Here is a 15,907-nt window from a genome sequence, read left to right on the forward strand (position 1 = left end):
CCATGGGTCAATGGACGTCATGGCTTCCAAAGCGCATCTTGTGTACATCCGCACAAATGGCCATTGATGTTAGCAGAGAGAACCGAGAGATGCAGCGCCAATTTCGAAAATCTAAATTTATCTAGAAAAAATCTATCTATTGTTGGAATGCAACAGCACTGTCCTGTCCCCCGTCACGTTTATTAACTTTGATTAAAGCAATTATTTTCGCTATTATTTTATAACGGTCCCAGTTTCATTTACTTGTTTCTTACACGTACTAATTGCACTATTATGTATGTTTGCATTGCATGGTTCCAACGTATAAATACGCGATCTTATTTAATTGGCGATTAGTAATACTTCTATGACCCTCGCCAATTATTGCTAATTACCATTTATCATACTAAGTACGTTGTCTATACAAATCTATCAGATGAAGGCACCGATTTAAAGTGACAATCAGATAATGACAGCATAATCAAATTTAATTTAAACAAAGTATACAGTGTATTAATAGCTGTCAATAAGGAATATTCAATTTACGAATTGAGAATGTAATAAATCACCATTACAGTTATACCAGCTTTGTACAAGAATCATATTTTTTTAAATCATTATCATACTAAAAACATTAGTTCACACTCATAATCAAATTTAGCACACATATTTAATGTTAAAATTGCACTAGTTAAAAGTTCTAGTTTCAAATATATTTAATTATATAAATCATTACGTTTTAAAATTTTGAATATTCGTATGTTAACATTAAAATAATATTTTTAAAGGGTAATAAAAGACAAACAAACGGTGATTTCAGAACAATAAATAATATTGGTTAAACACCAACTTCGATTTTACATCATTCATATTCCATATATAAAACTAGATTATAGCAAATATAAAACGAATAAATGTAATAAACGCAACGGTTCCATTATACACGTATCAAAATAATTAATCCTGCCATAATCCACATAATCTCGATATATAATTACTAATAGCTAAAAATATATGTTCAATTTATTTGCACATTGTTTACCCACCTGTCAATCTTTGTTGACATAATCTAAGACTAATGAAAATTATGTAACTAAAGTTCAAAGAAACATTACATTAATAACTAATATAATTTTCTGAACTAAAATTGCGAACCATCATATTTATTTATCTTCGATCAATCAAATATAGATTATTTCGTTCAGAGTTGTAAGAATGTTAACGAAATATTAATTGCGGTAATTAACAAATAATCTGGTAATCAATAACTTCGTCCCTTATGATATTACTGTAATCTGTAAACGGGAGAATTTAAGCTGCTTAACGATAAATCAACCGCCATGACACGTTTAATTTTGATAAAAGCATTATGAAAATAAAAACATTATACTTTGCTCGAACTGAAAATGTAATAGATATAAATTGTTTTTAAAAGTCTTCGCAAATTGTTCCATTAATTTATCAGGCGGTCGTTAAAAAAAAGTCGCGGATCATCCTCGCAATAAGTGCTTTAATACCTGCATCAAGAACTGAAGGAAGTTATAAAGAGATTATCGCTTAGGCTTTATATGGAAAATAGGAAACACTTTGTAACATGATTATTTTACACTGTAAACTGTGGTTTAAATGTAGCAAAATACAAACTTTAAATTACTCATACTGATGAAAAGCATTGAGATTTAATAGATCAAAACTTCATTAAGTCTAAAGCTTTATATGGAAAATAGGAAACACCTTGTAATATGATTTCTCAACACTATTAATGTATTAAAATTTCTATTGAATTTAAATGAATCATTGCAAAAAAAAAATAATATGCACTCAAATTAAAAAAAACTTGACTCACATTTATATTTGAGTATAATAATCAAATTAAAAACGGTAACGGAAACGTTCTATATAACGTGCACTTATTACAAATACAAAAGAAACAAACTATTATTTTGGTTTAGACTTGAATCATAGCTGACTCAAAATATCGTGATTTATTCTGTTAGTGATTCATAAAAAGCTAAATTATATTTTTTTAAACAATGTGGTAACATTGTTACACAAATATTACAGCTTCAAAACGTTAAGTTTAGTAAATTGCGAAGCTTGTCTTGAGTAAATCCGAAAATGAGGAAATAATTACTAAATTTTTGTAAATTAAACTTGTGTTTTATATTTATAATCACGACTTTAGTTGCTTTACGACCAAATATTTTAGTGAGATGCACTAAATAACGTATTTAAATGTATGGTTTCATGTTAATTAAGTAACAAAAATCCATTGTTTTCACGTTTAATAGAATGTTAAAACACAACAAAGAAATAAACATTTCATATCTCGTTTTCCTCAACGATAACGTAAAAATAATAGGTGAAATGTTTAATTGCAATTCTTGTAAACGTTCAAAAACAAGCTGTGTTTAATAATAAACACTCACACAAACACACACATGCACTTCCCTTTGCATTTATATAAGAAAACATCAACTCAGTATTATGACTTTGTTGTTGCGAACGTTCACATTTTTCTCTCCGGTCTCACCAGTTATTGTGACCTGGCGTTTCCATCAAATCCACCACATAAGATCATTACTATATTTTATATGTGCATGCACGGTTTTATGGTTATCGCGATATTCTTCATTTACCTGGCGCACTCCAAAGTTCAGTTGAAAGCGGATTTCCAACTGCGATTTCGAACGCGAAAACAATGAATCCTGAAGCCTTTCTTTCGCACACACACAATATAATATAGAAACATACACACACATATCGTACGTGCAGCATTTTATATTTGCAAAAATTAAATACGCCCACGCTTCCGGCTGCATAACTATTAAATAACAAACGCATTGCAGAAACGTAACATGCATGGAATTATACTTAGAACTACTCTATATAATATTCATAGAGGAAATTCACTTCATTTGTACATTTAAATAATTGTTTTTGTTCAAAACGTTTCGTAACCATTACCATTTGATTTATTGCAACAATTACTTTTCAACCATTTCATTTGATATATCAGTAGTACATTCGGTACTATTTTTTAAATCTAAGATCAAAAGTATATATAGAAAATAGATTTTTCAGACGACATTGAGAGCTATTTCAGTTTCACATATGTTCTTTCTATTTCTTACATTCAAAGACCTTCGATGTAAATATATATGTTATTATAGCCTATTGTAGCATTTCAATGTATTTATAAGAAATAAAACGTTAAAATCTCCTAACTATTTGAAATGAAAATATTAATAAGGAAGTAAATATTTATAGTCACAAAATACAAGTATGACTGATTTTGATACGTAAATGTTTACATTGAAAATCGTGTACATAAAACACGTAATTTAAACAATGCATTTTCATCTTCGACCTTTAGTCTATGAAACACGTAGTTATTTTGTAATTAGTTTATAAATTTCTTGCTATTTCTTTACATTTCCATGTAATATAAACAACATTCAATAGAATAATAGATACAAATAAGAACATTTTATAAGTTTCAATCTGTAGATTTGATTTCAGATCTGTGGAATTCAAGCTGACTCGTTTCATTCACCCCTAGGGTGGCCCAATGGAAAGTGGCCGATGAATCATTCCGAAAATATTCCGTGGACCAAGTGAAGCACGCAACTCTCGAGGAGATTCAAAAACTTGACTCACGTGCATGCATGTCCTGCTTTGAGTCATTACGAAGAAAAATAATCACAACTATCCTCGGAAGTCAAGCACTAAGATGCGCAAACCTGCACAAATTACTAAAAATAATATTATCGAAACAGTTCTTATTAATTTTAAAACTGACTCATCGCAAATTGATTAACCAACTCAAAGAGTGCTTTAATCGAAAAGCTGTTTACTTATTTATTTTGTTATGAAAATGATGAGTGATTCATGACATTCAAAGAACTTTTTGTAACATACTCGAAAAATTTGATATAGTATATCAAATTCCTAAACAAGGATTAATAAGTAATCTAACATGTACGAAACAATTCCAGTCTAAATTCATGAGCAAAGACTACCATGATAAAACAAGAACTTACTACTTGATATTTTCATAATGATATATTTAGGAAATATAAAAATAAACTCGATTAAAACACAAACACATTATCAGTTAACTTATTTGATAATATGAAACGTTTCAATACTAACAGTGTAGTTATGTTAAAATTATTATCAAAACTGTAGAAGTAAATTGTTCGTCCTTTTAACTAAAGATTTGACCTTATTCCACTTGGAAATAGTTACAATTAATTCACCGAGGAAGTTGTTTCTCTTAAACTAGTTTAACTAATATTAAAGTTTTACGTGCTGCAAACTTGTCCAAGAGTTGCGAATAATAAATAGCTTAAATTAAACTGTCCACTGTAAAACATGAACTATTTTTCATATAATAAATTGTGCTGTTGTATGTATAAATAGTTGTCCTGATTTTAAGTAATAATTTCAAGTATTTCTATAATAAAAGAAACGATTTTATGTTTGACATTTTGTACATTACAAATTATTCATTTAAAAATTGCTATGTAAGCTTCCTCTATAATCACATAACTTATTGATTATTTAGTATAACAATTACTGATAATAATACTATTTATGCTCTATTTAAGAATTAATGTACTTAAAAGTAATAAAAGTTTTCTATGATGGTATAACATACAGGAATGAGGGTGGAATGTTCGGATATTTGACATGACAACTATACGAATGATACGGGTTTAATAATTAATTTATGTGAACTTAACAGAAAATTGATTCAACGCACACATCGTGTGCTTTGACGACAGGTAAGATGCACGTTTTTAAATATTCAATATTTAATGTCCGCGTTAAAAACAAAGAACAATAACATCTTCCTACCTAGTAATCAATCTGTAAGTTTGTATATAATTAATGTAAGTGATATATGGCAGGTCATAACTGTGCATGACCATCATATAATTACTATTAATTTAATTTCTGCCAATACATTATTTTCATTACATGCAATTAATTATTTTTTGGTATCTACTGCATTTACAGTTTGTTTAGCAATAGACAGTTAGGCAAATAATTAACTATTGCATTTAATATTAAATTAAGTTATTCATTATTAGTATTTAATGACATTATACTTGCAACATTTACTATGGTAAGTCTTGGGGACTGCACATTAACAGCTAATTTATTTGACAGGTATAAAGTTCTCATCTTGATTGGTTTTTTCGGTCTAGCATTGTTGTATTAAAGCTTTTTGGCATACGTGGTCATGTAAGAGAGTGAATGACTTAAAATATATATATGTATATAATGCACATAATAATAACATTAAGTTTGTTTTCATCAGAGCAAATAAAAATAAAAATTTGGCAACCCCATGTGGGTCCTCAAAGACTGCCAATTTCATATACATGTCTCTAAAGTGTTTTGTCTGTAATAATTCTAGAATTTCCTGTGACTATTTCAACATAATGTGATTTAATTATTTATACAGTAAATGTGGTAATGATAATAACAGTCATGGGTTTCAGTATTTAAGTATTTATAAGAAGGTATTAAGACTTTAAAGTTTAAGTGGAGAGAAAATCTTACTCTTGTTGAGTAAAATCATAACAATTGCATTTCATTTTGAGGTTAGTTCAGATTTACCACATGAATTGTCCACAAGGGGATAAACGTTGGGATTAGGTGCAGTTCCATTGAAGGTTATTTGAGGCTTGGTTGAGGGTTATCAAGTGAGCCATTAAGTATTTACAGGAGAAACAACGGCGATTTAATTTACGTCTGTGACTGGTGGTAACATCAATAAACCGAGAGGTTAACCTCTCTCAACAAAACATGTAACAGGGGAAGAAGAAAGAAAAACGTAGCTCACCGTAGTTCATAATGCAATTGTTGTACATTGTTATTGTTTTGCTTTTCGACGCACAGGGACGGCGGTGGCAGTGGGCGCGAGGGGGAACGAAAATCAATGTTTTAAAAATACTGGGGGCAAGCACCGAAACCTCGTCGCTCCATGCCACTGGGGATATGCAGCATGTGTGATCGTGTGTGTGTGTGTGTATGTGTGTGTGTGAACTGTCAAAAAGCCAATGCACACTGGTGAATGTCAGCGGGTGGAAGGGAGATGGTCGTACGTAGGTGAGAGTGAAAGAGACAGGTGAAAAGAGATGCCAGAGTGGTAGTACTCACCTTCGTCAGAGTCATCCAAGCAATTGCTCAGCACTATCGATATATCTAGAACAAATAACAATTGACAGTTGAGTGCGTTTGGGACATCGTTTGAAGCTCTCTTCTGGACACCAGCGGAGATCCCGATGGAAACTCACCCGCCATTTTGTTGCACTATCAAAACATAGCTTTTTATGTTGGCACGTGATTCAAGCCCAGCGTGTGGTGTTCGGGCGGTTCGCAGCAAAACAAGTAAAAAGTAAATAACAACAACGGCGACGGCGGCGGCGACGACGAGAACAGCGAGAATAGGGAACGTGACTGGTCTTCTCTCCCTCACAAATTGCTGCCACTGTGCGTATCTCTACTGTACGTACGTCCGTGAATGCCCAACAACGATACGTTCCTTCAACTGACAACCGGCTCCTCCGTCTCCTTCCTTCACGCTCGACTCCGTATATCTTCTCTCTTGCTCTCGTGTTCTACGCCGTGCAAGACGCGTACTAGACCAGCAAAACTATGCTCTCGTCGACTGACTTTAGCTTGTTTCGACTTTATGTTTGTCTTTTCGTCTATTGCTCTGTTTCCACCCCCTTCTCGTTGTATCTATTTGAATCTATACACATAAACGCACCAACCCTGCGTACGTGAAATGCTTCACCTCGCTTGCACCCATTCAATTGTAGTACCAACCTACGAATGACACATGTCACCAACAATTGTCGGCGCGCATTTACGAATTTCCTTGTTTGCATCAATCGTGTATTTTGATTTCCATGATTTCTTCCAACTTCAGTTTACTCATTCAAGGACTCACTAATCAAAGATTATCAATGAAATCATCTCCTGGAATTCGTTTACTCCAAAATACAATATTCCTCTCATTCAAATTAAGTTGGTTACAGCGTTAAATTTACCAAAAATAAATATCTTTGAAATATTCTTAAACAATTGAAAGCTTTTGGGATTTCCTAAAGCCAGCTTCTTTTAATATGTATTTCAAGCAAACAAATCAATGAATGAATTCGGATTTCCGGATTTTTACTCGTATAGTGAAACACGTTTTCCCATATAAACCAATGTAAATTCCGTTAATCCGTTCCATGCCGGAGAAAAAATGTATAACTTGATCTCGATTTTGCTTTTCATATCTATGGTTATTTCTATTCTTTAGCTTTTTATTCGGAGACATGCCAGTGTTGTTAAATTTTGCACAAAAAAAAAATCACAAATAACATGTCTGAACACAAGTTTGGAAATTTTGTGATCACGAACAACACTAAGATGCAACTAGAATGACCACTAACACTATGAACTGTTTTCCAATTTACACACGATGAAGTGAGTTTATATTTGTTTGTATTACTTGTATCAATTCGGGGACTTGGTAGAAGACTTTTTATACTTTTAATATTTGTTTATATAAAAAACACATTTGTGTTTTGCATTTACAGCAAAAACAAATTATATTTGCAATGTATAGTCCGCTTTAAACAAAGATGAGAAAGAGAATCGAAGATGGTTAATATATTCAAAAATACACATAATATGTGAAAATCTTTTGTTGAAGAAATAATTCTTAAAATTACTAAAAAGATTAGATTTTTAGACATACATAACACAATGTGAAAACAATACAAACTATCCTTAATAAGTGAAACAATTGCATCGTGAATATATATATATTTTTTTAATTCTCGCTTTGATTATTAAAATGAAACTAAGAGATGAGCGAATCAAGGTGCAACAATATGAAATATACATAAGGAGATGCAGAATGGGCGTGAAATCTTAACTAGATAAGATCCTCTTTCAATAAAGCAGGATTCAACAAAATGTCATGCAATTAAGAATCAATCAAAGGTAATAATTTCGCAAACGCGAAGGTTTTTATTAGAAAGCTTTCTTGTGCAATCAAATTAGTATATTTGTTTTCTTGGAAAATAATTAACTTTATTGTCGATGGTCACTTTGAAGAATAAATACAGAATCTACTATTTTCGTATTTATTATATAACAGTTTTTAAATTAATGAAATCTATGGAAACGTAAATTATAATATGCATGTAAACTTAAATCTTATTTAAACATGATATCGCTTGATATTTACACCTGCTATAAACTTACCGTGAGTAATCCTTCTGTAAACAACTGTTTAGACGCATTAGAATTTAAATTATAGTTACCAAGCTTCTAATAGGCGTTAATTGCGACACACCTTAAACCTGAGCTGCAACACTTCATTTGTAACATCCATCTATAGAATAGAAGGCAATTTCACGACCAAACAATTTAATACTAAATGCAATCACGATTAGGTGTACAGAATATGCTGATGGAATAAGGAAGACAACGAAACAAATAAAGTAACAACAATCATCATATATATATTTTTCCTTTCTTAAAAACAATTATACAATTCCCATTTTTTTTTTGTTTGTTTAATAATAGATCTAAATTATACAGAAGAACGGTAAAGAAAAACTCTACATTTAATTAAAAAAAAAAGGAAGGAAAAAAGAAAAGAAAATTAAGAGGAAAATACTGTCGTTTTCTTTCTTTCCCACGTCGCATATAGTTATTTAAATGTATATTTAGCATCTGTGCAGAAAAATAAATATATACTCTTTCTCTCTCTTATAGAAATTCTGAGTTACCTCTGATTTAAATATATATATATGTATATATTTCGATCACCTGATTATAAAACCCATCTTTAGGCCGGAAAATAATCGATTAAAAAAATAAAGTATGTATAATAATGTATATGCTTATATAATATGTATAAAATGTACAACCATTTACATGTTACTGATCCTCCGCCAAAATGGACTCTATACACAAGTAAGTACAGTTATATATAATATATATATGATCGGAATTAATAAATTAAAGAGTAAACGGACATAGAAAGAAAGTAGAAATAAAATCGAAGTAGAAACGCTACCCAATCCAGCAGTCTTAAAAAACTAAACCCCCAATCAGTGATTAAAAAATAAATAATTGAATTACCTCCTTCATACGACTAGTACATAGTAATTTTGTTCAGGAAGCAACCAAGCGTCGAATCCATAAAAAAAATACGATTTTTTTTAGAAAAAAAAAAAAAACAATAATAAAAAAATCTGAATCTCAAAGCGTGACACTTTGGCTACATCGACAGTTAAATTAATGGAGAACGGTGAGAATGCAAATGCATAAAACTCTTAACAATTATCAATATTTTCTCTCTCTCTTACGAAGGAAGGATACATTTTAACCTCCATTTAATGGAAATATTTTAAAGCTCGATTAAATTTCCTCGATAAAATTTTAGTGGACACCTATAAACTACTCACTTGAATCAATTTCAATTGCTTGGATTGTCTTCGACGACTTGCCAGAAAGACGCGCGACACATGGGGCAGTCGGTCAGTTGAGATGCGCAGGTTTTGCAGAACCCCCTTTTTTTAAACGTTAAAAAAGATCAATTAATGATGGAAGTGGTTTTGATGTGGGAGGGAAAATACTTACGAATGCTCGCATGGCATAAGCCGCACGGAAGCCTTTTGATCATAGCAAATGGTGCAGCTGTCCTCCCTGACACTCTGCTGCCTGAGTTCTAGTAAAAAGATATGCCTAGGCATCACGCGCTTGTTATCGGGCTCCAGGATGCCGTGCTCGTTGAATGTCGAGAAATCGAGCTCCGGCGGGAATTTGAAAGGATCAGCGCCGAAGTTGAAGCGGCACTGTTGGAACGACATAAAACTGGCCGCTGCGAAGAAACCAGATCTGAGGAGAAAGAACAAATTTTAAGAGGTGGTGTCAAGTACGGACGTGAAAATAATCAGTACTTTGCCATATAGAACACATGTGTACATGGTGGTAAACTCATTCCGTTTATAGAAAACACCACTTGCTGGTTCTCCAAGTCCAGGAGGCATCCCAACGTGTCGCCGGGATTCCAGCGTGGCAAGGTTTGCGGCTCGGATTTGGCGTTGTACCAGATCAATCGTCGACAGCCGTCGTAGGACAGCGAAAACTTGTCGTCCCCGATGCCGTAACCTTCCTGCAAACCAATTTAATCGAATCAAATATAAATAAAACACCCATTGCCGTCTTCATATCATTACGTGATTGAGGAAATTGCTGTTCTTTGTTGCCCAGCCGATTTGCATAACTCCGGGCGTTATGATCGTGACTTCGTAATACCAAATACCAGAATCAGCCTGCGCCGTGCAACGCACACTCTCGAAAGAATATGCGTCGCATCGAGCCTCCAATCCATCGGAAGAGATCTTCAGGTACTCGCTCACGTCTCCCGTGTTGAGCATGGCGTTGATGTGGCCCATGTTTATGGTCAGATACGTAAACTTCCGATTATTCATAACAACTGCAACAACAACAAATCGCAATATGTAATTTATGTCTTTTCGCATTTAATTGCGAACTTACAGAGATTGTCAAGAGCCCACTGAGCGCAGAAACCCACTTGTCTGCGAACGAAATGCGTCTCTTGGCGCCATTCCTCCAATTTGCAAATGGGACAAGGATCTTCCGTCTCCAGTCTGCGAATTATCGTTGCCTTGTTCTCGCTGGTCTGCGCGAATTTCTCAAGAGCAATCAGCGAGAATAATATCACGTGCGGATCGCGCTCGGTGTCCTGTAATTATTATTAATGGATAGTGGAGGAGGATGCGGCAGAGAGATATTAAAAGAGCTCTTACAAGATTGGCGAGGAGGTAATCCAGGGTCTCGTCGTTCAAGATTCCCAAGCTGCTGGGACCGGCCAGTTTTTCGGCGATGCATCCAAGAACTACGCAGATGTTCCTTTCTCTTTGAGGTGCCAATCGACCAGCGATCGCACGCTCTTTCGAGAGATTGAACATCTTCGCTACTTTTTGCACGGACTCCCTGGACGGAAGAGGGCAATCATCCAGGAGGAGGGTTATCACCGATGGACCCAGAGGATCGTCCATCGGGATCACTTGCACCATGGACTTCACCACCTGAATCCATCCTTCCTCGTTGTCCGCTATACTGTGTAAACGTAACATCGAAGGAGGCGGATCTTGCTCACTACAAAAAAATCATAATTTATACTATAACATACCAAAAACTTTAACCTTTTGTGTACGAATGGTTCCACTATGGGACCACATAAAGTGTAATGATTTCCAAGCTTTTTATTTTCCAGTGGTTCCTCAGTGAAACCACATGTTTTTTAAATACTAAACAAAAATTTGATCATGCATTCATTCGTAAAGTATTTATCCAAAAAAAGTTTTAACAAAATTAAATTGGGCCACAAGAATTTAATACTTTTCTTAATGATTTCAACTTTTGTTCGATTATCTCCAAGTATAATTGCCTTTATGTGAAATATATCGTAAAACAAAATTAATATAATCGAACATCGTACGTTTTTGTATAAAACAAGTATATTATATTCCTAATTATAAATATTCTGAATGTAATTTATAATTTGATGACTGATTCCTTTTTTCTGAAAATTATTCAAAACGACAACATATTTTCTTTATATGATATTCAACGATTTGCAAATTAATAACATTCAATTAATATTCGAAATACAATTGCGCCTGTAACTATTTAGAAATAGGTTAAGTTGTTTCAGGTTAAAAGTAATATTATACAAGTTAAGTTAGGTTATAAGTGTCACAAGAAAAATAAAGGTTAGGTTATAGGTGCAACAGGTATTTAAATTTAAAAAAATCGCAATACTTGTGACAAGTATGAATGTTATTTTCCAATTCGAATATGTTATAAACAATATAATCTATTTTCGCTTCCTATTAAATAAATTCCGAGAAGAAAATAGATTTAATTTTGTGTACACTGTAATGGAAAATAACCCCCTCCCCCCCGACAGTAATGAAGCGTGGTTTTATTTTATTGACCATAAAATTATCTATAAAGTGACGTGAATTCCACGAGCTTAATATTTCATAGAGCGAGTACACGAAAATAGAAAGACGAAGGGGGAGAGAAGAATATAAATGAAACACCGAGTACATAGGAAATTTACTTTAGAAACTAATTAATTATTTATAGAACTTTTGTTACACATACGACGAGGAGTTCAACCTTTTTGAAAGTAAAATCGATCACCTTTAAATCATTAGGATTCAAGCGCTTCTTCAAATTACGAAGCCACAAAGATACTACGTATCTTATGAACATTAAATAACCGCAATTACATCATTGTTCTATCTGCATTTGCAATTACATCTAAGAAGTTAGAATTACGCAGAGAGAAAGTATTACAAAACTGATGTTTGAAATCCTGCGTTCTTTTATAAAGAGAACAAAACAATAACAACAATAAACGTCAATTAAAAATAATTCCACGTCACGTATTGTTTTAAATAAGAACAAACGCATTTAAAAGACGTCCCAGTTAACGGACGGAAATATACACAAAATTCGTCAACTTGAAAAATATTGTTTTGTTATGACTAAAATTGGTCGGATAAAATTGACCAAGAATAAAATATTTTCTATATGAACTTTAGAATTAGGGTATATATGATGAAATACAAAACATCTGACATGCGAATAACTCGGCGGCTCAAATTGAATGCTGGAGATCGATAATTTACGTAATGGCAATATCTAGTAAACCGTGTGGCCCCATTCCAAGTGGCCCGCAAATTTATTATCGTTTGATAACACATATTTCATATTCGATATTCTTGAACTTATTTGAGAAAGGTGTAAGTTGTTGTTTATCAACAAAGCAATAAATATGGATAAACAATCCAACTGTTGGTGGCTCTGATCTCTAAAGCAGTGATTTAGACATGTTATGACATATGTTTTTAGACATAAAAAGTTTCTGCGACTCCCCGAAGAATGGATATGCAACCTACACTTTGAGAATCACTGCTCTAAAGAATCTTCAATATTTACTGTCCATTAAGATCATCAATATTTAAAGTAAAATTATTTATTATTGTCAACTTACAATAATAAAGATAATTTTCAACGAGTCCATAATACAAATATCGTTTTCATAACAAAAAAAAAGTTTTGTTGTAAACATGAAGTTACAAATATAGACTGATGATCGAATACATTTATAAACAATGTAACGTGTTTATAACACATTATTATCAAAAATAATGAATCAAATAGCTTAAACTTTCACTTTAAATGCAAATAATAAAATATTTTAACTTAGTTCCGGGTTTACCTTTTTTAGCATTTCATTATTTTTAAAAGAACAAATCTTTGCTTGGACAGTAAATAAAATTGTATCGTTTCAATGGAAAGTTCTAAATTTACGAAAACCTGTTGTTGTGTCCAACCAACAAAGTGTTGATATATGTTAATAAGTACTGTGTATCAATCAGTCTTAGTTAGTCCTAGAACAGTAATAGTCCTAGTGCGAGACCCATGTTAGTTCTAGTATAACTCTTAAAAAGTAACCTATGCTTGTTAGCAACTGGAAGCTAGATTAAGCATTAAGTATTCAGATTAATACTCTAAGTGTTAAATAAATACTATTATTATACTGACTTTAATCCATACTCTTCCATAAAACCCACTAGGACTCCACATGTATTGTCGATGTGGAGTACTAGTTATTCAAGTGTCCAGACATATTCCATCCCGGGTTTTCGTTGTTATTAATCCAATTAGAATATCGATTTATTGCAAAGAAAAATTAATTTTACTGAAAGTACTCAGTTTAAGCAGTCCCAATTTACGAAAATCTTTTTTTTATTTTCTTTAAACTTGTAAAATTATGAATATAAGGGCAGAAAGACCTATGGTCAATAGCCTTTTGTAACAGTTTGTTAACTTTTTGTTTCATTATTATTGTATGGAAATCCAATTAGATTAAATACATTTATTTTGAGCAAAAAATCAACGACAATATTTGTTTATATTTGTACGATAAATTTTTATCAATTGATAAATTAAAAATCTGATAGAGCTTAATGAATTTTTAATACATATTGTTATCATAAATAATTATATTATAATTTAAAAAAAGTTAAACAAACATATTATTTTCTTTAAATTTTATCAGATTAAAATTAAGTGAATTCATGAAGTTTTATATAAAAAAATAATTAAATTATGTTATTAAATGTAGTGTTTACTTTTAATATACAGTGGAACCTCGCAGTTTAATCCGTTCCAAAATTTCCGGATTTTTACTCGTATAGTGAAACATATTAAAAAATACAGTGGAACCTCGCATAAAGAGTGACGATGAGAAGAGAAGTCCCGTATTGCGCGCCTTCTATATCATTTTTAAAACTTGTGCACTTGTGAACAATGTAAATCAATTATTTATGTAACATTATTATTATACCAATGAAATATTGATTTTTTTTTTGAGAGAGATGTAATTTTTCAAATTGTAATTGTATAATGATTGCAAGGTGTTTTCAATCACAATTAGAACAGTCATGATAATTACAGCAGATACCAACAATTCTTGTCATCACAGCCAACCAATGTAATCTATTAATATCACTCAACAAGAGTGATTCACAGGTCTCTTTGTCACAGCAAGCTGGTGTTGAACAAAAAAAAAAAGAGTCAGCATTGCAAACATTGTGCTGTAATCAGCGACTTGCCATTATCAAGTGCTGGATATTATTGTGTGCAATTGAATTAGTGATAAAAGAGTGCATGTTTGTGTGTATGTGTACACAAATATTACAAAGCAAAAAAACGAAGTTATCAGACAGACAGCTAAATGATCATAATAAAGATATGCACTTACTTATCCACCAGTGTCCCAATTACACCCAAAGTCTCTAGCACTAGGTTATCAACAGTGTCGGAATCGGGGCAGCCTTTTTCCGCACTTTCCATGTAATATTCTGGCACATCTGGGATGCCCTCAACAACATGTTGGTTTCTCAGTTGACTGGGGAAGTACAAATCTCCGGCATCCTGTTTCTCTTTGCAACAACAAACACCCATCGCATTATCATTCGCAGGTGATCTGATTCTTTAGTACACAGCACAGATAATACTTGTGGCAAATTCGACTAGCAGAAACAAACAGAACGGAGGAGGTGAAGGAAAATGGGGGAATGATATGTTATGTGTGGTTTTATTTTTTGCTGTAAGATTTCAGGAAAGAAAATAATGCGAATAAACCGATTCGGCCGTTCGCCACTACATGCTCATTTTATTTTCAATCTGATCCACTTAAACTTTCCATTATCCTTGTTTACGTTGGTGTAATCATCGCACTCAGCATGTCATTGTAATCGTTTGTGTTAATTCGATTGGAATCGTTCTTCTCTTCTGCTCTTGGCATATGGAATGTATTCGGACGATCTTCCACGATTATCTAAACAACAACCACCAGACGCACAATTGCGCTGCAGCAATTAGCTAATACACACGGCGAGCAATTCAAATTCGTGCAATATAAATAAACTGAACATCACCAAACGGAATTCACTCGTCTATTTTTCATGGTTAGGTTTCCAACTGGATATATAGCGTGATGACACGCAGGTTGACCAACCCAGGAAAACGCGTATTCCCCACCGCGCAAACATCATTAGGGAAGACTAATTATTTACACCGATTAGCGTTAATTAATTAGTTTAACATGACAATCACATGCAATGAAACACTACGTAAATTTAAGATAACTCAAAACATATTGACGTTAACATTTAACAGCCAATAAAATTTGTAAAACAAATAACACTTCAATTTTCATTTTTGAATTTAATTACGGAGTTGGAGTTGGTGCAGTCGTCGAGTGTGGTTGGTGCCTAACCTCAATCGAGGA

The 15,907-nt window shown here is 32.7% G+C and overlaps 2 protein-coding genes across 4 annotated transcripts in view; both read right to left on the minus strand.

Moving 5' to 3' along the window:
* LOC108557057 (serine/threonine-protein phosphatase 4 regulatory subunit 1-like) overlaps positions 1-6,864 on the minus strand; it is a 57,254-nt gene extending 50,390 nt beyond the window's left edge. For 2 of the 3 annotated variants that reach the window (XM_017913435.1, XM_017913432.1), the window contains exons 1-2: positions 6,291-6,864; positions 6,154-6,198 (exon numbers count right to left, since the gene is read on the minus strand). In XM_017913435.1, coding sequence (XP_017768924.1) covers positions 6,154-6,198; positions 6,291-6,297 — 52 coding nt within the window. In that variant the 5' untranslated portion in view covers positions 6,298-6,864. Of the gene's footprint in view, positions 1-5,836; positions 6,013-6,153; positions 6,199-6,290 lie in introns of those variants that run through there. The other variant, XM_017913433.1, reaches the window with a different exon arrangement.
* A 2,024-nt stretch (positions 6,865-8,888) lies between these two features.
* Positions 8,889-15,596, minus strand: LOC108557063 (RING finger and SPRY domain-containing protein 1-like). The gene is made up of 7 exons (XM_017913450.1): positions 14,876-15,596; positions 10,839-11,190; positions 10,567-10,774; positions 10,245-10,504; positions 9,966-10,180; positions 9,646-9,903; positions 8,889-9,575 (listed from the first exon to the last, which is right to left on the minus strand). The coding sequence occupies exons 1-7, from the start codon at positions 15,076-15,078 to the stop codon at positions 9,482-9,484; spliced, it is 1,590 nt and encodes a 529-aa protein (XP_017768939.1). The 5' UTR covers positions 15,079-15,596; the 3' UTR covers positions 8,889-9,481.
* Positions 15,597-15,907: the final 311 nt, after the last annotated feature.

Source organism: Nicrophorus vespilloides, unplaced genomic scaffold, assembly GCF_001412225.1.
Source record: "Nicrophorus vespilloides isolate i.1.1-1 unplaced genomic scaffold, Nicve_v1.0, whole genome shotgun sequence".
NCBI lineage: Eukaryota > Metazoa > Arthropoda > Insecta > Coleoptera > Silphidae > Nicrophorus > Nicrophorus vespilloides.